Here is a 21325-nt window from a genome sequence, read left to right as displayed (position 1 = left end):
CAAAATTGGAGTCCAGAAACCAGTGGGTGACGTCACCATAGCAACGTCCATTATTCTTACAGTCTACATTCACAGCCTAGTTTGGAGCTGATCCTCTTTCATGGGACAGACGTAAAGCTCTGGAAGCTCTGCACTAAAATAATCACCTTCTCTTCCATATTCATCACAGACTGATGTGTACAGTAAGAAGGGAAGATATCTGCCAGCTGTGATTGGTTGTTTCCTGCCACAGGACAGACGGCGTGCTGTGCTGCGATCCGAAAGTTGAGCTTAGTTTATTTTGGGGTGCAGCCTTCGCACCCTGAAAATGATGCGCTCAGGAACTCTTGCGCGCCTCAACACATCTACATTGAAAACAGTGGATTTCAGGGTGCAAAAAACACAGCATGTGTCCAGACCCAGTACGGGACCGTGGTTCCCAACTGGTGCAGCCACAGGATCCAGATCTCTCCTCAGTCAGTAGTTCATGGTCCACACAGTTTAATACATTCAGCATCACACTTGTGTGTGAACATGTCGTCCTGCTGTTCACTGTCTGTCCGTCAGTCGCTCACTCTACAGCAGGAAACCATTCTTTAAAGTAAAAGCTCTGTGCTGGAAATGAACTGTACTTTAAGTTAAAGTGTGTTTCTTACAAATGTGACACCCTCACCAGTCACGTGCACTTCATTCAGAATGGACCCCAGACCCACATTTGGACCTGGACCCACCAGCTGGGAACCACTGCCTCAGACTATACTGTGTTAAAGCAGAGCTCATTAATTTATATATTTGGCAGTTTATTTTGATGAATCATGAAACTGAGTTAAAACCTGCTCTGGTTGTGGTTCAAAAACTCCTGTCAGCTGTGGCTCGGGAACTTTCCGCCCTTCATTCACTCATTCCAGACTCGTGACTCATGGCCCAAACCAAACAAGGGATACCAGTCATAGTTGGACGATGACCCACAACAGAAACCAGTGTAACCAGTAGGTCAGGTGAACTTTGCGTCTTCCTTCCCGCTTTCTGCATTCAAGTTCCATTTTTAGCAACAGGTGCATAAAGTGCATCATCTCTGTCCCAAAGCAGCAGCAGCAGCAGCGTCCTCTGTGTGTGTGTGTGTGAGGGAGACGATGATGATGATGATGATGATGATGATGAAGAGTTTATCTGACAGTCGGAGCAGTTCTTACTTTCAGCTATGGAGGTCCAGTTCTGCCAGGAAAATAACAAATAGAGTCATTTGGTATGAACAGAAAACAGAAGAGTGTGTGTGTGTGTATGTGTGTGTGTGTGTGTGTGTGTGTGTGTGTGTGTGTGTGTGTGTGTGTGTGTGTGTGTGTGTGTGTGTCCGCTGAAAGCTAAACTTATGTTTTGACTCACTGTGAGTACATTATGTTTTTGTCCTGGCAGAAATGAGCTCCGTGTAAGGCAGCTTGTTTCATTATTGCAGCTTTCAGTTGAATTGTATTTAAGTTCATCAAATACATGTAGTCAGTGGCTGGTGGTGGGTTGATCCATGTATGTACAGATGTCGGCCACATGCTCCTGATTTGATGCAGCTCTTGTAACTTTTTTGCAGCAGGACGGTGAACGGACTGAAACCTGGCGCCCTGACAGCCATCACGGCCCCTCCCGCCGCCTCCTCTGCAGGCTTAGTGCCCCTCGCTGTGTGACGTGAAGCCCAACACACTGGTCGCCTCGACATATAAAGAAGAAAAGGCCTCAGACAAATACTGTAAATCTTGGTTGGTGTACTGTCACCCTGGGCCGTCTCTGTTGCACTGTAGCTGTGGGTCCCTGTCTGTATATCTCATGTGTTCCTGTTTCTGCTGTCGGCTCACTGGCTCGTACAGAACGGTGCCTCACCAGACTGCTCGGGACACATTTAAAGGTTTCTTAAAGCTCTCACTCTGATTTGTAAAACGTGTGCACCGTATATCTAAAAAGGGAAATATTATGCAATTAAAGGTTTTTTAAAATATTTAAACAGCTTTTTCAACAACATTAACGAGCAATAACTTGAGCTGAGTGCACTCACACCCACCTGCTGACGCTATGACTGGAGAAGGAGCAGTTGGCTGATGTGCAGATGTCCTGGATGATGTGCATCAATTATTGATGCTCCAACATGTGCAGCATGTGAGCCTGACAGGTTCATGTGTTACACATTATCTCATGTAACCCCTGTTTTTATTGCATCTGGAAGGGAAGGGGAGTCTTTGTGTCTTTGTGTCCGTGTAGTGAGTCCAACACACCATCTGTCCTCTGAGCTGTGTGACATGACGTGTACAGTATTGGTCATATTGATCGTTTATTTTTAGGCGGCCATTGAAGTGGAGCTGTCGTTGTGTTTGGACCAGTTAATCAGCATCTTGTTTCCTGTATTCAAAGTGTTTTACCCCGTTTTAAAACCTTTGACTTGTGACTCGACACTCGGCAAGTGAAGCACTTTTTATTCTTTTTCATTGGAGTGCAATATTGCCTGTTTGTTATAGTTTGTGGGTTTAATTTATTTCAGATTTCTTTTACGGCATGTTTTAATAAAAGGTGTAATTCTACTGCATCTGTGAATGTTTCAGTCAGTTCTGACTGTGACTGTTGTTTTTAACTAGAGCTGCAACAACTCAACTGTTTTGACAATTGATTCATCATTTCAGGCAAAATCTCGTCTCGTTCTCCAGTCGCAGCTTCTCACATGTCAATATTTGCTGTTTCTTTGTTTTACATGATCAGAAAATGACTTTCTTTGAGTTTCAGTTTGTTTGTTTCAAAACAAGTGATTTGAAGACGTCACAGCAGCTCTGAGAAATTATGGTGAGCATTTTTTGTTTTCTACTTTTGGATCTTTCACAAACCTAATGATTAATTGAGGAAGCAGTCAGAAGGTGAATCATAGGCTGTAACTCTACTTTCAGTCTGTTTATCTGTTTTATCTGTATTTTTAATGATTTTAGTTTCCAAAATGTCCGAAGTGAAACAAAAAGTTCTCAGAGACAAAGATGACTTTGTCAAATTGCTTCTTTTGTCCACTCGTTAAACGAAAACCCAAAAATACTCAGTTCATTTTGACAAAGGCAGAAAATCCAAACATTTGAGAATCTGAAAGCATTTGATTCATTTATAAGTGACTTCAAACGCTGAATCAATTATCAAAGCTGGTGTTGATGATTATTTTTCAGTTCATTGTTTCATCACTAGAAGACGTTCCACATGGTTCAAGTTTGATGGATTCTTTTAATGTGTCTTATCCTCTGAGTTCACTCGTTTAATATACTGAAGACTGGAAATCAAAGGAACACACAAAGTTTGGGATAAAATATATCAAACATGAAACAGCTGTTGATTCTGCAAAAAGGAATTTAACAACATATATTTACTCTTGTGCTGTAGTTCTGAAACATTTAGAGAGTATTTTCATTTTATTTTACTTTTTTGGGCTTCTTTAGCCTTTGTTTTATGCAGCAGGGGTCTGTGGGTTGGAACTGACCTGAGGGCCGCTGCTGCACAGACACAGTCTATGCACATGGGGCACCTGCTCCACCAGGTGAGCTATTCAGCGTCTTTTTGTCCATGGTTTTATTATTATTATTATTATTATTATTATTTATTATTATTTTATAATTACTATCAAATAATTCAAACGTCCAAAAACACATCATTGAAACCACAAAATATCTCCATACTGCTCGTCCGTAGTGATCCAAGTGTCCTGAAGCCCCGACATAAAAAGTTGTTTGGAAAAACCTCATTTGAACTCACGAGACTGCCCAGAGAGGCAGTCAGAGCTACAGGCTACAATGAGGCTAAAAACAGAGTTCAAATGAGGTTTTTCCAAACAACTTTTTATGTCGGGGCTTCAGGACACTTGGATCACTACGGACGAGCAGTATGGAGATATTTTGTGATTTCAATGATGTGTTTTTGGACGTTTGAATCTGGGGCGCCGTCAGCCTCCATTAGGTGGAGTTGTGTTGCTACCTCCTCTCCCCTTGGATCTCTGCAAGTGATGTGAGGACTCTAAAACTTCACCTGAGCCTCCCTCGGCATATGGGTGAGTAGATAATGGCTGCATTTACATTTTGGGTGCACTATCCCTTTAAACTCTGTAGAGTGCACTGAAATTGGTAGAAAAAACGTAAAGCATATCTGATTTATATTTTGAGAGCTAAACTTGCAAAAAACACCAATATGGCCTTTTCAGTTTTATCAACACTGCCCTCTGCTGGGTGAAACTGTAAGTACATGAAACAGGGAGCAGATTTTGGCACTTTGATCATTTAATTATTAATATTCATGATGCCTCAAAACAGACACAAAATAGAAAAAGTACATTCTCATTAATGTTTATGAATTATCACAAATTCAACCACTGGTGCTTCGTTTATCAAAACACAAACAGGCTGCAGGCTTCCTGCAGGACAGACAGATGTCTCCAGTCCAGGTGTCTTCAGGCTGCGTACAGTAGGATCTAATGTCCACATCTGTAAAGTCTTGAGACAGAGTCCTGAGCTCAGTGTCAGTTCAGCTCCCTCCTCTCTTCTTCTCGGCCACCTCTTCTATCTGCTTCATCCTTCTCTCCAGGATCTCCACCCTCCTGGCTTCATTGCGAGCTCGCTCCTGAGCCCTGAGCTCCTCCACATCCACAAAGAACCTGTGCCTGCAGGGAGGAGGAGGAGGAGGAGGAGGAGGAGTTATTATATATTGGAAAACTCTTTTTTTTGGTAGTTTTAAGCTGTATGCAGCTGAAACTAATTAATCGATCAACAGAAAGTGAATCTGCGACTATTCTGATAACTGATCAACTGTTTGAACCAGTTATTAAAACACAAACACCAAATATTTGCTGGTTCAAGCTTCTGAATGTGAGAATTCGTTTGGAGCTTGATCAGGAAGTATGGACAAAGAGTCAGATTATTTTATCCTGTGCTGCTTTAACTTTGGTCTTTTTGGAAAAAAAAAAAAAAAAATCTGTCTCAGAACTTAAAGTATGATTATAAATCCCTGGAGTAGCTCTTTATTATTATTCACAGATTCAGAGAGCACTGACATCATCATCATCATCATCATCATCAGTCACATGAAATTAAACTGCAACTTTTTAATAATCAGTCGATCAATCCTTTTAATCATACTGCAAACAAAAGCAGAACTATTACACCACCTTTAAACACAGTTTCATTCTGCACACATACAGCTGCATTGTGTTTAAAGATGAATGAGGGACAGGCAGCAGGAGCAGTTACAGGTCAGCTGGGTGAAGGGAAGTGAACCGAGGTGCATCAGAAAACACTACAGCTCTATGCTGCCCTTCAGTATTATGAGCATGACAGTTCCAGATGACAATTACTGCAGTAAAACACACAACATGCGATAACTCAAAACTCACCTGTTAAAGAAAGCAGCTGCCAGTCCCACAATTAGTGTCCCAAATAAAATTGGTTTGGTCAGACGCTTTTTAGAGGACAGCTGGCGCGGCTTCATTTTAGCTGAGTGTCCAGAGAAAAGGCCACAGGCCGGAATATAAACAGTAAAATAACCTACATGTGATTTTTACTTGACCTTTAATGCTAACTGCTCGTTACATACCTACTTCGTGTCGGGCACTTACTCGCGTAACACCACTTCCGTTTCCTGCTTTTTATCATCTTAAATTATATAATCTTAAAAAGTACACATTTAATCACGCACATCAGAATATATTAGGTGTTTTGATGTGTTTTACATTTGGTCGACAGAACAATAATATTATTAATGTTACAAGTTATTTTAAAACGGATAAAGTAGGCGGGAGCTTGTTCTTGTACGGACACATTAAAGGGACGGATCAAAACAGGAAATGGCGGAAAGTGAACCCACATTTAAAAAGTTTGTTTGATCTGTTTAGGTTTGTTTGATATAACCGTCTGAATCTGGGTGAACATTGGAGCTAATGCTAAGCTAATTCATTTTTTAGCTTATTTTGTTAGAGTTGGTCTGTTTGGTCGTAGCAGCAGGAGCTAATGCTAAGCTAATTCATTTGTTAGCTTATTTTGTTAAAGTTGGTTTGTTTGGTCGTAGCAGCAGGAGCTAATGCTAAGCTAATTCATTTGTTAGCTTATTTTGTTAAAGTTGGTTTGTTTGGTCGTAGCAGCAGGAGCTAATGCTAAGCCAATGCGTTAGTTAGTTTGAGCTCTCCGCCTGAATGTGGGTGAACACCGGAGCTCATGTTGAGCTTATGCATTAGATAGTGTAATTTGTTAAAGTTGATTTGCTTCGTCTTAGTTTTAAGAGAACACAGGAGCTGTTGCGTTAGTTTGTTTGAGCTAATGCTAAGCTACTGTTGCTAACATGTGGAGAAAGGGCTCGTCTGAGGGCTCCGACCGGTTTGAATATTTACAGACTCTGGTCACAGAGTTTCAGGACACCGACAGTGAAGGTGAGTAACGTTACAGTCACTGTTATCTGTTATAATTCAGCTGTCTTTGTGACTTAAGGTCAGTGAGAACACTGACGTCTCCTTGAGGGATCTCTGGAAATAACAAACAGCTAGTTTTAGTCTGTGAAGGCCGCGATATGATCCATAAACAACCTCCATCACCAGAACACAACAGGATCAGCTGTATCTGCTGTCAGTCTGACTCTGGACAATGAATACATTTACTCACGTGTTGTTTTCAGCTACTTTATAGTGTCTGCCACACAATGTGTCCCCTTCACAGTGCACAGTCTCCGCCCTGCTGTCAGGTATTTTATTTAGTGTATTCTCCATGTTCACCAAGTTGATCAGGCATCATCTGGAGAAGTTTCTTCTTTCCCAACAAAACTTATTTTGGAACACGCAGTCATTCAGATTGCATTTTCAGTCTGCCACCAAACACATCAGTGTCTCCTCTCTGTAATGCACAGCCTCTGCTCCACCTTCACTCATTTTATTTTGATTTATTTGATTTCACTTTTCTGTCAGAAAACAAATCTAAAATTTGTCCTTTGTCCCAAGATGTCCACTGAATCATGAATACACATAAATATAAAATAAACCAAACAACATTTATCTGATCAACAAAGCCGTAATTACAAATGGTACAAATCACATCAGCCATTGTGAAAAGTGAATAAATGAATAATTCCCTTTAATAGTGTTTGACCCACTGAGAAGTCACACTCTGATTTAATAGATTGACAGACTAAGAAACAAAAGAGTTCCTAATAATTTTCAGTCGAGCCTGTGGCATTCAGATCGTGCCTAATAATCTTGGTGAATATGGAGACATTTCTTTTTTTCCTGGCAACAGTTACAGAATGGGGGGACACAGTTTTCAGACTCCATTCTTAGCCTTCTACAAAATGTATCCCCTCTTTATAATGCAGAGTGTCTTCCCTACCATCCAGTATTTAGTTTTGTGTACCTCAGGTCATGCCTAATAATCTTGGGGAATATGGAGACGTGTCGTCTTTTTGAGTAAAAGTTATAGAGGGGCACACGTTCAATCATTCTATCCCCTCTTCATAACGCACAGGGGTTGTTCCACACCAGCTCACCCAGGTCTTCTGATTCATGTCATGGATTTTCCTGGGAAAAAGAACAAATTCATGGGATGTTGCTGAGTGAAGCTCCAGCTAGTCTTTTAGTCCTGAATTTTTGAAGTTTGACACTTTGAGCTAAATCTCAGCACTTTAATTAATCTTTGTTTGTGGTTTCTAACTTTGACCTTTGCAGTTCTTTTTCTGTTTATTTTTAATCTCACTAACTGCTTATTTTTCACCGGATTGTGTTGAAATGTGTCGTGAACATCTGAGAAACCCTCAGAATAATTTGCAACATGTATTAATGTAAATAGTTATTGCTGAATGTTTTACACTGATCACAGGGGAATAGATAGTTTTTATGTCTCATGTAGTGCTGTGTGAATACAGTGACAGTTTCAGCAAATGTGTTTTTGTAACACAAGTTACAAACTGCAGCCTGAAGGAGAGGGAGTCCAGGGGAATATCTTTCAACAGTATGCTAACATAACTTATCAACCAACACGTGTGCTGATAACAGTTTGTTTGTGACAGACTGATAGAACAGACTTAAATGAGTTAATCTAATAGTTATTATATTTAACTTGTTTGACTTCATCAGAGGCAAAGGAGCAGGTGCTGGCTAACCTGGCCAACTTTGCGTACGACCCAAAGAACATGGAGTATCTGAGGGAGCTGCAGGTGACCGACCTCTTCTTGGACATGCTCACTGAGGAGAATGAAAACTTTGTGGAGTTTGGGATGGGTCAGTATAAATCATTGTCTCTCTCCCATTGTTTTTCATGGTGTAAATGCTGCCTCCTAACATCATCACTCTGCCTGTGTGTCGTGCTCTCAGGGGGGCTGTGTAACCTTAGCATGGACCCTGAATGCCGACGCATAATCCTGCAGAACAGCGGGATCAGCTTGGTAACGCATTGTCTGTCGAGCCAGAGGGAGGAGACCGTCCTGTCAGCCATCACTACACTCATGAACCTCACAACGCCGTCATCCCGCTCTGAGATCACTGACCCAGCCATCCTGCAGTGCATGCTGCGCTTCTCCCTCTCAGAGAGCCCCCGCCTGCGCAACCTGGCCGCTGTGTTTCTGCAGGACTGCTGCACCGAGGAGCAGGTGGCCCAAGCAGAGCAGCAGATGCAGGGACAGCAGACTGCAGTCGGCATCCCGCTGCCCAGGGACTAATTTACAGCTGAGGTATTCATTTGGGAGACTTCATTGTATTTAAGAGGATTAGTTTGCTCTCCATGAGAGTGTAAGAAATACAGTCAGGTCCATAATTATTTGGACAATGATACAGTTGTCATCATTTTGGCTCTGTACACCACCACAATGGGTTTTAAATGAAACAATGAATACCTGCTTAAAGTGCAGACTCTCAGCTTTCATTTAAGGCTTTTTTCAAAAATGTAGTATGAACTGTGTAGGAATGACAACCATTTCTTCACACAGTCCCCCAACATTAAGGGCTCATAAGTATTTGGACAAACTAACATAATCATCAATTAAACAGTCAGTTTTAATACTTGGTTGCAAATCCTTTACTGTAGGTACTGTATGTTACTATATATGGGCACCCAGACCTCACACCCCCACTCGTCTGGTGTCTTTCCACCACATGTTGATACTGCTGCAGGGATCTGCTGACACAAGATTGAGGTCCCTCATAGGGACGCACCGATCTGATATCTGGATCAAATATCGGCCCCAATATCATCAAAATAGATGGATCAGGTATCAGAAAATGCAACCTGTACCTGAGGCGATCCTTTGCCTTTAAATCTATTGCAATGTGAGCTACGTCAAACATCATGGAGCGAAGGAGAGAATCTGCTGTGTGGAGATATTTCACACTATTTTAACTGCTGTTGCACAATTGTTTATTTTTGTTAAAAATAAATAGTTCATCATTTCATTAATCTGTTTCATCTCGTTTCATTTTATCTTAGGAGAGAACTGTGTAGTCATCAGTGCCTGATGCCTCCAGTCTTTTCTGTTCTACATGTAAGGTATACAGCTTCTTAGGTCAACCATGGTATCAGATTGGTATCAGCTGATACTCAAAGCCACAGCATCGGGATCGGGATTGAAACTGAAAAAGCTGGATCGTGCAATCTCTAGTGCCTCACTGATTTTGGGTGTTCAGGTAGGCTCACAGTTTGTGTCTCAGTTCCTCTCAAAGGTGTTTGATGGGGTTGAGGTTGAAGTTCTTCCACACATGGAGCTGGCTTTGTGCACAAAGACGCTGTGTTTGTCTCTTTCCTGTTTCAACGTGACAGAGTTTGAGGTGATATTTTTATTGTCTAAAATATCATAGCATGCTTTGGTATAAAGATTTTTCTTAGTTGTTCACATAGTTTTGGGCATGTCGTAAATTCTTCAGGCTGCATTCAAACCAAATCAGGCGTTGTGGTGATTAGTTGAAGGGTTGTGTGGTGGAGTGGGAGTGTTGATTTGTAGGAGAGTGTAGGGTGCAGAGATTAAACCCAGTCTCCCCGTCTCAGTGACTGAATGTTTGTCTTCACTAAGTTTGTTTATGTTGACTTTAAAGATCTGTAGAATTCCTTTTGATTATCATTACTGTTGTATCTGTACTGCAACAAGACACATGCACACACACAAACACAAGCGAGTGCTCTCCTTTCTGGCATTGTACACAACTAGGTGATAAAATATACTTTATTTATTTTTCTCACTATAATATTAAACGATAGAAAAAGACTGTCCTGTAGATTGTGGGTATCTTCTGGTTTGACTGCTGGCTACACGATTGGCCGCTGCAGCGTGACGTCGAGTTGTGTTTCTCAAAAAGTTGATTCCGTTTCTAATTGTCACCACAGGCTACTGTGTGTTAATGCTAGCTGTAGCTGGAGGCATTATGTCGTCGGATTGTTCGTATGTCCGACCTATTGTCGTGAACGTGATATCTCAAGAATACCCTGAGGGAGTTTCTTCAAATTTGGCACAAACGTCCACTTGGACTGAAGAATGAACTGATTAGTGGTCAAAGATCACTGTGACCTCACAAAACATGTTTGTGGCCATAACTCAAGAATTCATGTGCTACTTATGACAAAACTTCACACACGTCTACCAGGATAAAATTATGAACTGATATTTTATATCCCAAAGGTCAAAGGTCAGTTTCACTGTAACATCATAACATTCTGTTGCCATGAGTCAACGTCTTATCTCAGGAACAGAAGGAGAAACCCTTGGCCACATACTGAATTGGTGACTCTAACCTTGAAAGTGTTTCTTCACAGCCATCTTTTTCCTTGTGTCTGGAGAGGCGGGCCATCAGATCTTCCTGGCCACACCTGAGTGTGTGGTCTCACCTTATGAAAAGGCCTCATTTGTCATCCTGGTCTCTCTCCTTCCTGACTGAGCAGCTGACAGCCACATGATGTAGTTTGGTTTTCCTTTGTTCCATTTGTTCTGTTTTACACACACACACACACACACACACACACACACACACACACACACACACACACACACACACACACACTTGATTGGTGCACGGAGGCAGTAATTCATTAATTCTAGTTTGTGGTTTGTTTTTGTTTTGTCTCCCACCACAGCTTAGACTCACTACCTATGTTCAGGTGAATGGAAGGAGTCACATTTTCATGGTAATGCCTGGTTTGATGCTGATGCAGCCTAAAGCCAGCAGTCGTCTGGTGCTTATTTATTCCCTTATATGTGGCTGCTGTTCTGGTTTTTTTCTTTCATGGTCAGAGCACATGCTTAAAGCTGTAGTGTGGAGTTTTTGTCTCCCCCCACTGGCAGTGAGAGTTATTACACACACGCTCATAACTTACGCCTGTGGGTGAACTTCTGCATCCGCCCCGCTCCCAGGAGCACTTTCCTCCACTCTTTCATGCAGTTTATTTTTTATCTAGAGCATTCATTCCAGAAACTGTTTTTGGAGGCTCCTTAGGATTTTCCACCATGTCTTCTGCGCCCCCCCCCCCCCTTACTTCAAAGTGTCAGCACACTTAGTAACAGAAAAAAAACATGAGAATCTGGCACATTCAGGTAAAGTATTGAGGGAACAAAATAAAAAGCAGTGACAAACAGAAAAAGTCAACAAAAACAAATCAAATGTAAATTAATTAAATAATCTTCCTTTCACTGTGACCGGTTGATGTTAAACACATACATACATAATACATCTAGTGTGCCTGCGAGGGGAACGTCCTCATAGGTGTCCAACACCAAAACTCTGGTTTAGTGTGAAACACAAAGAGCTTCAGCATCAGCATTATGTCAACTTTAAGCGTTGTGCTCTTTGTTACCACATGAGGGAAACTGGATAGTTTGTGTTAAAGTGAAGGGCTGCTCTGCTGCACTGTGACAGATTAATATAGTTGATTGCTAATGGCACAAAAACAGCATGTGAATAATTTAATTTTATTGACCTCCAAAAGGGTACGAAGAGAAGTGAACAAATCTCACTTGTAAAGTCAGGTTCACTAAGATCAGTGTCAGTCTCCAAAAATGTACATTCCTCTGGCTTTGAAGTGATTTCCTAACACCCGGGGCGGATGCTGGAGCACCCAACTGGTTGACTCTTGCACTTGGCGCTCTTTGTAAGAATACCATGTCCTGAAACGTTAAATCCAAACCCCCAAAAATATGTAAAATCTAAAAAAAACAACAAAGTAAAACAAACCTTGAGGTTCTTTCTTAAGAGCCAGGAGCGCTGTTTGTTTTCTTCTCTTCTCTTCTTAAGAGCTATTTCTGGGCCGAGTCCTTCAGGTCTAGACGGACGATGACATCTGATCCTGCAGCCCAGCGTCAGTTGGACTGCACGTGTAGCCCAGTCAGACTTGAGAGGAAATTCTTTACAGCTTTGAGAGTGTATGTGTCTGTGATACTCGTTCATTTTAAATGCCACAGAATTCTCATTTTGTGTAAGTGTGTGTGTGTGTGTGTGTTTCTGAATGGCATTCCAATGGCTTAAGAGGCGAGCACCTGCCGCCGACATCAGTAAAAATACCTTCATTCTTCCCGTAAAAAGAGAAACACCCCGCCTGGTTTTAATAATGTGGTACAAAGTTTATTTCAAATGGATGTAAAAATATTTTAATAGTTTGTTATTTTTGCAGGATAAAAAAAGAACTCTAGAGAACAGAGGGGTTCAACAGTTCTGCACCGATCTTCAGTCTGCTGTAAGTTCACATGTTTTATTACGCCTATATTATATAGTAGGAGGGTAATAAAGGATATGGCTGGTGTTATTCTAGATTTTTCTTTTTGTCAACAAATCCCATGAAAAGACCAAATCCACATCCATCCATCCACATCTGGTCACAGGAATTTTTTAGCAAACGTTATGCCAACAGGAAGACAGTGCAAAAGTCAAAATGAACTGCAGTGTGTGCGCTCAGGGAAATGAAGGAACACTCAGCGTGATGTGTTTTTGTGCACACATGCAAGTTGTAGTTGGATCAATTGCTGGTTTTGATCTTTTCATGGGATTTACTGACAGTAAGAAAATTGCCAATCCCTGTATTTGCGTAAGACAATATTCAATAACTAAATTCTCTTCATCCGTGACTCTCACTTCTTCTTCAGTCCGAGCTGCTGCTCTGCTTCTATGCGTAGTTTGTGTTTCTGGATCTGAAAGAAGAGACAGAAAAATGTGTTGTGAGTTGTAGTAAAGCTGAAGACTGTAACTGCTACTGCACTCATTACACCTGTTTAAAGAACAGGAATTGAAATTTAACCGACTGTATCACATTGGTGAGGTTCTGCAAATGCATTGGACCTGCTGTCATTACGCACAAATGTTATCCACGACTGTAGCTGTTTATAGCGTCCATACTACTTGTTCATTACCACACACCCGTTAAGATTACGATTACATTTTGTATGGACGACATGCTATACTATGACGTTTTTCATCAATTGGGACGACATGCTAAACTATGACGTTTTTCATCAATTGGGACGACAAGCTAAACTATGACGTTTTTCATCAATTGGGACGACATGCTAAACTATGACGTTTTTCATCATTTCGGACGACATGCTATACTATGACGTTTTTCATCAATTGGGACGACATGCTGTACTATGACGTTTTTCATCAATTGGGACGACATGCTATACTATGACGTTTTTCATCAATTGGGACGACATGCTATACTATGACGTTTTTCATCAATTGGGACGACATGCTGTACTATGACGTTTTTCATCAATTGGGACGACATGCTAAACTATGACGTTTTTCATCATTTCGGACGACATGCTATACTATGACGTTTTTCATCAATTGGGACGACATGCTGTACTATGACGTTTTTCATCAATTGGGACGACATGCTATACTATGACGTTTTTCATCAATTGGGACGACATGCTATACTATGACGTTTTTCATCATTTCGGACGACATGCTAAACTATGACGTTTTTCATCAATTGGGACGACATGCTAAACTATGACGTTTTTCATCATTTCGGACGACATGCTAAACTATGACGTTTTTCATCAATTGGGACGACATGCTATACTATGACGTTTTTCATCAATTGGGACGACATGCTATACTATGACGTTTTTCATCATTGACGACATGCTATACTATGACGTTTTTCATCAATTGGGACGACATGCTAAACTATGACGTTTTTCATCATTTCGGACGACATGCTAAACTATGACGTTTTTCATCAATTGGGACGACATGCTATACTATGACGTTTTTCATCAATTGGGACGACATGCTATACTATGACGTTTTTCATCATTTCGGACGACATGCTATACTATGACGTTTTTCATCATTTCGGACGACATACTAAACTATGACGTTTTTCATCATTTCGGACGACATGCTATACTATGACGTTTTTCATCAATTGGGACGACATGCTAAACTATGACGTTTTTCATCATTGCAGACGACATGCTAAACTATGACTTTATTTCATGATTTTGGACAACATGTTATACTACGAAGTTGTTGTCATGATTTTTGACGACATGGTATACTATGACTTTTGTTCATTATTTTTGATAACATACTCTTCTATGACTTTTTTCATGGTTTTTGACTATATACTATATACATACTATATACCATACATTTTTTTCGAGATTTTGACGACACGCTATATTATGAGCCACACAGCCATGCGGAGAGCTTACACATAATGACAGTTGTTTCGGTTCTGTTGGAGAACCTCAGCAACGATACAGTCGGTGATTAATATTAATTGCCTTTGTGATAAATGCTCTGCGTCTGAGACGACCGGATGGATTTCTGGTATGCCAGAAATATCGGTCAGCTGTTTTGCAGTTTCTATGAAAGTCAATCTTCTTAACTGAGTGTCTACAAGACAGAAAATTAGTTCTTTTTTTTCTCATAATATCGGACAATTTGTTTACAGTCACTAAACATGCATTACATTGTGTCCCCACACAACCCAGAACCTTGCAGCCTGCAGTATTAAGGTGTCACCTATCTGGGATCAGTTAGTCTAATAAGGGGAAAAATTGCACAGTCTCCTCAATGCGACCTGTGTTGATATTATGTGTCCAGGACTGTTAATACTAAGTGGATTATAAATAAAGTAAAATGAACTAAAGGAGTCTCAGATCGAGGGGCTGGTTTTATCTGATAGGCTGCTTTGGGACGAGGTCCACCGCCCTTCTGGGTTCATCTAACAGGACACGGTGTGCGTGCAGACAAGCTAATAGCTCCCTTTCCCTCCTGTCTGGGGGCATTCGGGTCAGGCCTGTCCAAACACAACGCCATGTCTACAGTAAATTATTTTAAACAGCCTCCCACGAGAGAAACACAAGAACCAGAACTCGTATTGGCATGTTCCTGATTCATCACAGACTATCACTGATCTGTTTCTTATTCTGGCCTCAGTAAACACATCATAATAAACCCTGTTTGTCTGTTATTTGTAGGAATACATGAGCTTTTACCTTTCCAGTAATGGTGAGTGGGTAGCTGGTCACAAACAGAATATAGCGAGGGATCTTGAAGTGAGCGATCTGCAATGAGCAGATGAAGCAGAGTTGTTTAACAGGAAGATAAAGTCTAGTATAATTCCAGCTCATTCTGAAATATTAAAAAGAGACCTCACCTGTCCCTTGCAGTAAGCCTTGATTTCTTCTACAGTGCATTCCTCTCCATCAGTGAGTTTGATACAGGCACAGACCTCTTCACCCATACGAGCATCCTCCACTCCGACCACCTGACAAAATACAAAAGAACATGTAGCTCTGCAGCAAGAAAAATAAAATTGACAGAGTGTACAGAAACATAAAGATCACACTGAGAGGTTCATCAGAAAATATTTGTCTTTGAATGATAATTTGTGTTCTTAAATTAACTCTCCTCCTCATCCCTCATTAAAAATCAAACTAATTCTGAGGGAATAATCTTCATAATTCAGAAAATTGAGCAGAATTTTTTTAAATGAAAACTTCTCATAATTCTGACATAATATTCTTGTTAACTCAGAAATACGATAAACTTATTGGTTAAATTTCTCAGAAATTAAAGGGGAAAAGAGCCAGTGATGGAGGGTGAAGCCTCTGTCGCTTATCATGACACGCCGTCTGTGAACTGCAATGCATCTCTCTCCTGATCTTCACTTCCTTTATCCAATAAAGACGTAACATACCCTCATAATTACATTTAAAAACAACAAAAAATAACAACAACTGAAAATTGAATACAATTTTCAAACACTGTCATCTGAAAAAAAAGTTATGATTGAAGGCAGGCGTGGCATTGATCAAGATCAAGATAATTAAAAATGAATTAATTCCTATCTCATTTATGTTCATTTCTACCTCGTCCGTCCTCTGGCTGTTTGAGCTCACCTGTGCCTCCTTGACTTTGGGGTGTGTGTGCAGGAACTGTTCGATCTCAGCTGGGTAAATGTTCTCTCCTCCTCTGATGATCATGTCTTTAATCCTGCCCTCGATGCGACAGTAACCGAACCCGTCCATTCTGCCGATGTCTCTGAAACACAATGAGGCGAGTTATCATTTCGTCCTGTTGTTGATGTTTAAAAGTTTATGCAAATATTTTTCCTTGTATAAACACAACCTCTGTCTTCCTACGTCTCTCTCTACCCATAATTACTGTAATGATTATTAACACTGTCAGACTGTATTTGAGCTGCTTACACAATGACGATTCCTACTGTGTGACACTTTGTGCACAGACGCTGTAACTGACAGTTTCCACTCACCCAGTTTTATACCATCCTTCTTTAGTGATGCACTCTTGTGTCTTGGCTTTGTCGCCCCAGTACTCCGGCATCACACAGTAACCTCTGATCAGAATCTCACCCATCGTCCCGAGAGGCAGCAGCTCTCCTGTTGAAGGGTCCACGATTTTAGCCTGCGGAGCAGTTGATGACACAGAGTCATTCAGAGTCATTCAGAACATGGAGATAATGATGGTGTAAAACTCACTGTTAATGAAACCTTTCATTCTGTCACTAATAATCAAAGAATAATTTAATTAAATATCAGTCACCTCGAAGTGGAACTTTAATGTGTTATTTGATTCCAACAAAATTATTGTTTCATTTTTCTTTTTACACAGATGAACATTTTTTCCCACACTTGTAATGTTTTTATACATCAGCACTCAGTGTCCATTTTATTAAGCAGCCACTCCAGGCTGTTGTGATGTCACGATCGCAGCCTTTAAAGCAAACTCAAGCAATCCTTGTGAATTCTGTGTAACTCTGGAATTTTTTCCGATCGCCACAACTTTTCCTGCAAATTTGACCATTATTGTAGCTAGTTCACAAACCATAGCAGTCCCTCGCACAACATCCCCAAACTCACTTCCTTGTTCCTGGTTGTGAGGATGCTATACTCTATTAACTGCACATGTATGCACAATCTGTTGGATTTTGGTATCGGAAGTGTTCTGGTTTCGGTCTGTAGTCTGAGTACTGCTGACCAATCAAGTGCAAACAGCAGGTAAGCAGTCCATGTGGAGAGGTGGAGTGCATTGCCCGAAACCTAATCTTGGAGCCCACTGGCTAACATCAGACAAAGATTTAGCCCTGTATTCATTTCTGTTATTTATCTGCATTCATATCTGTTTATGGAGAGATCAGAGAGTCAGAGAGAGCTGGGCTCAGATAACTGCTGGAGATACTGGCCCTCACCCCCAGAGCCTTATCGTCGTTAGACACTAGCTGTTGTATGAAGAATGAGGGCCGATTAGATTTAACATACAGGTTAGTGGTGATGTTAGTATCGCAGAAATCACAAACTCCCAACACTTTAATTCTTACTATAACAAGGTGCTTTCAATTTTTTATGAATTATTAAAAAAATAAAAGCAACTATTTTTGCAGTTTTCACTTTGCCTCCAAAAATTTCACTGCAAAAAACAAAAAGCCGAAAAACATTGGAACATAATTTTTTAAGAGAAACTGCTGTGAAATGAGACATTTTACGCAGCAACAACCCCAAATCTGAAGTGCTATATCGAAAGCAACTGGACCTGTTTCTTGAAGACGTTTCGCCTCTTGTCCAAGAAGCTGTTTAGGTTCTAACGGACTGGTGCAGAGCCGCAGGCTTTGAACTCTGATAGAAGTGAATAAGCTTCTTGGAAAGGAGCCGAAACGTCTTCAAGAAACTCAAGCAAGTCCACTTGCCTATGATATAGCTCTTGAGATTAAGCCAGCTAGACCCTGCAGGGACTGATTAGGTCCACATTTCTATGTCTGGGTACGACCCCAGTTTGCCCCAGAACATCTTCATTTCTTCATGGCATGGATTCAACACAGTGCTGGAAGTGCTCCTCACAGATTCTGCCCCCCCCTCTGAGCTCGAGAGGCTGCGTTGTGTGAAAATCCAAGGGAATCAGCAGTTTCTGAGATACAGCAGGTCTGACATCAACAATAACCTCCGTCACATTTCTGCGACACGATCAGCTGGTTAGATACTTTTATAATTAATGAGCAGGTGTGCCTAATAAAGTGGTGAGAGACGCACTCTGATCTTTTCTCTGTAAAAATTCTCTGTTACAAGTAAAAGTCCTGTGTTATGTTCAAGATTTGACTCAAGTCAAAATACAAAAGAAGAAATGGCAAAATGTACTTAAAGTATTAGAGTAAAAGTACTTTACCTTTTAGAGTGTATTAATATTACTGATGCTTTACCACATAAGCAGCATCTTAATGTCACTGCTAGTGGAGCGTATTCTAATTACTTTATACACTACAGTTTCATTTATAGCACAGTGTCATATTTTATAAATTCATCATGTTTTGTTTGTAAAATCTTCATACGTGTAAAGTTACTTTCAGTTGTCAGATAAATGTGGTGGAATAAAAAGTAAAAAACAGACATCTCAAAATTATACTTAAGTTCTTTAGCAGATGTACTTAGTTACTTTCCACCAAATAAAGTGCCCACTAAGTGTAATTCATTTCACCCTCCAGCAGCAATAAGGTTGTTGATATTAATAATTGTTGCTTGTCTGACACTGATGATGTTGCAGGTTTTATTTATGTGTCATGAGCTGATGATGTAATCATGAGTGTTAGCATGATGTCTTTATGAAGGAGCATGTTGACGTACCTCTATGTGGTCAAAGATGAAGCCGACGGTCTCAGACTTCCTCTCCATGTTGTCTGTCGGGGAGCCTAAGAAGGTGACGGGGCTGTTCTCCGTGGTGCCGTATCCGATCTGTCAATCACACAAACAACTTGCGGTGAACAGAGACGAGGACGGACGACAAAAGCTGCACCTCAGCCCGACTGGTTCTTTCCCTTAAACTCCTAAAATATTTTACGCATCGTCTATTACAGTTTTTATGATGTACTATCTAATAGCATTTTTTTTAATGATTTTTTTTAAAGCAAACTATACTATGACATCTTTTTATGAATGACATACTATATTACAATTTTTCTAATTATTTTTTAGGACTCCTTTAAAAAAAGAAAACAACATAACATCCTTTGCCTTTTTTTTTAAACAATTATTTTCATGACCTACTATACTATATATTTGGAAAGACAAGCTTATAACATGACAGTAGCTGCATCTTCATTCACAGTGTTGAACTTCCCAGTTTTTACTATATAAAATTAGGAACAGGAAATCACACAAGCAACTATTTACACAGGTGAACAGTGGGAGATAATGTTGCCAGCCAGGTCAGATAATAGAGTGACAAGAAGTAATAAAACACAGTAAAATAAAGTCTAACGGACCACAGGCTCAGATAAAGTCAGCTCTAATATATGCCATCCATTTGTTCCAAATTAGATAGAATTGATCCTTTTGAGTTCTTAAACAATATGTTATTATTTTGAATATTTCTAAAACTATTCCAAGCCAATCATCTATTGTTGGTGCTGGATTTCGCCATCTCCTAGTGATAGATTTTTTAGTTGCCGTTAAGAGAATGTGTAATAATCTTATATCCTTCCTTTGGTCCAAAAAGGAAACACAGCCCAGATACAAAGTGGAAACCTGTGTGCCAAAAGTTTTACCTGGAGAGTCATGAACAGCCTTCCAAAACAACTTCAGTTTGGGGCAGTCCCAGAATATATGATAATGGTTTGCCAACATGAACTGCACTGCCTCCAGCATGGCATATTAGCATCTCTATATTTCTCTTGGCTGGGAGTCTTAAAGTACCTGATTATGTTTTTCCAACAATGTTCTCTCCAGTCCATGGAGTTAGTTGAGGACCATTGAAATTGCCAAATATCCCCCCAGACCTCTTCTGACAATCTAATCCCTGCCTCTCGTCCCCACTTCTCTTTAACATAATTAGTGTTGTTGTTCTCAGCATGAGATAGAGCAGTATAAACTATGACACTGTTTGATTTTGTTTTTAATGACACACTACTCTACGACATTCATTCATTCATCTTCTAACTGCTTCATCCTCTTGAGGGTCGCGGGGGGGCTGGAGCCTATCCCAGCTGACACTGGGCGAGAGGCAGGGTTCACCCTGGACAGGTCACCAGACTATCACAGGGCTGACACATAGAGACAGACAACCATTCACACCTACGGACAATTTAGAGTCACCAATTAACCTGCATGTCAGAGCACCTGGAGGAAACCCACGCTGACACAGGGAGAACATGTCAGAGCACCTGGAGGAAACCCACGCTGACACAGGGAGAACATGTCAGAGCACCTGGAGGAAACCCACGCTGACACAGGGAGAACATGTCAGAGCACCTGGAGGAAACCCACGCTGACACAGGGAGAACATGTCAGAGCACCTGGAGGAAACCCACGCTGACACAGGGAGAACATGTCAGAGCACCTGGAGAGAACCCACGCTGACACAGGGAGAACATGCAAACTCCACACAGAAGGGCTCCCACGCCCGGGATCGAACCAGCAACCCTCTTGCTGTGAGGCCAGAGTGCTAACCACCACACCACCGTGCCGCCCTACTCTACGACATCTTTTATTCAATTCTTTATGACACACTCTACTTTGACATTTGTTTTCTGAAATGTGTATGGTCTATATGATCTCTTTTTATCACATCTTTCAGAACATACCATACCATGACATTGTTAATGACATTTTTTGACTTTTTCATAAGATTTTTTATGAATTATATTATGACATACTATATTATTACATTTTTTGTGACACACTATACTGCGATATTTTATTCTTTTTTTTCACGTACTACACTCTGACTTTTAAAGAGTAAAGAGACACGCTGGTAAACATAATGTTTCTGTGCTCACAGGTGCAGATTCAATCAGAGGGAGCAGAGTTAAAGAGTGTTGGACCAACAGGACCTGCAGGGCTTTTTAGAAGTAAGAGCTTCACCTGGAAAATCAGGGAG

General features: G+C 40.7%; 3 protein-coding genes across 6 annotated transcripts in view; 2 read left to right on the top strand and 1 right to left on the bottom strand.

Moving 5' to 3' along the window:
* Window positions 1-2545, top strand: part of ndel1a (nudE neurodevelopment protein 1-like 1a) — a 30155-nt gene extending 27610 nt beyond the window's left edge. For 2 of the 4 annotated variants that reach the window (XM_049563580.1, XM_049563582.1), the window contains one exon: window positions 1565-2545. In XM_049563580.1, coding sequence (XP_049419537.1) covers window positions 1565-1655 — 91 coding nt within the window. In that variant the 3' untranslated portion in view covers window positions 1656-2545. Of the gene's footprint in view, window positions 1-1561 lie in introns of all 4 variants that reach the window. The other 2 variants (XM_049563579.1, XM_049563581.1) reach the window with 1 other exon arrangement.
* A 3260-nt stretch (window positions 2546-5805) lies between these two features.
* Window positions 5806-9356, top strand: armc7 (armadillo repeat containing 7). The gene is made up of 3 exons (XM_049562823.1): window positions 5806-6397; window positions 8087-8230; window positions 8324-9356. The coding sequence occupies exons 1-3, from the start codon at window positions 6310-6312 to the stop codon at window positions 8665-8667; spliced, it is 576 nt and encodes a 191-aa protein (XP_049418780.1). The 5' UTR covers window positions 5806-6309; the 3' UTR covers window positions 8668-9356.
* A 3169-nt stretch (window positions 9357-12525) lies between these two features.
* The window catches only part of acsf2 (acyl-CoA synthetase family member 2), a 52040-nt gene continuing 43240 nt past the window's right edge, over window positions 12526-21325 (bottom strand). Inside the window, exons 11-16 of the mRNA XM_049562786.1 lie at window positions 19075-19182; window positions 16716-16867; window positions 16342-16483; window positions 15597-15707; window positions 15436-15504; window positions 12526-13110 (exon numbers count right to left, since the gene is read on the bottom strand). Coding sequence (XP_049418743.1) covers window positions 13051-13110; window positions 15436-15504; window positions 15597-15707; window positions 16342-16483; window positions 16716-16867; window positions 19075-19182 — 642 coding nt within the window. The 3' untranslated portion in view covers window positions 12526-13050. The remainder of the gene's footprint in view (window positions 13111-15435; window positions 15505-15596; window positions 15708-16341; window positions 16484-16715; window positions 16868-19074; window positions 19183-21325) is intronic.

The sequence above is a fragment of the Epinephelus fuscoguttatus genome, linkage group LG20 (genome assembly GCF_011397635.1).
Source record: "Epinephelus fuscoguttatus linkage group LG20, E.fuscoguttatus.final_Chr_v1".
Classification (NCBI taxonomy): domain Eukaryota; kingdom Metazoa; phylum Chordata; class Actinopteri; order Perciformes; family Serranidae; genus Epinephelus; species Epinephelus fuscoguttatus.
The sequence above is the reverse complement of the archived record's forward strand: the minus strand, read 5'-3'. Positions and strand labels throughout refer to the sequence as shown.

Coding starts and splice junctions, on each gene's coding strand:
- armc7 (XM_049562823.1), top strand. CDS start 6,310: ATGTGGAGAAAGGGCTCGTCTGAGGGCTCCGACCGGTTTGAATATTTA. Junction 6,398..8,086: donor TCAGGACACCGACAGTGAAG/GTGAGTAACGTT, acceptor TGACTTCATCAG/AGGCAAAGGAGCAGGTGCTG. Junction 8,231..8,323: donor CTTTGTGGAGTTTGGGATGG/GTCAGTATAAAT, acceptor TCGTGCTCTCAG/GGGGGCTGTGTAACCTTAGC.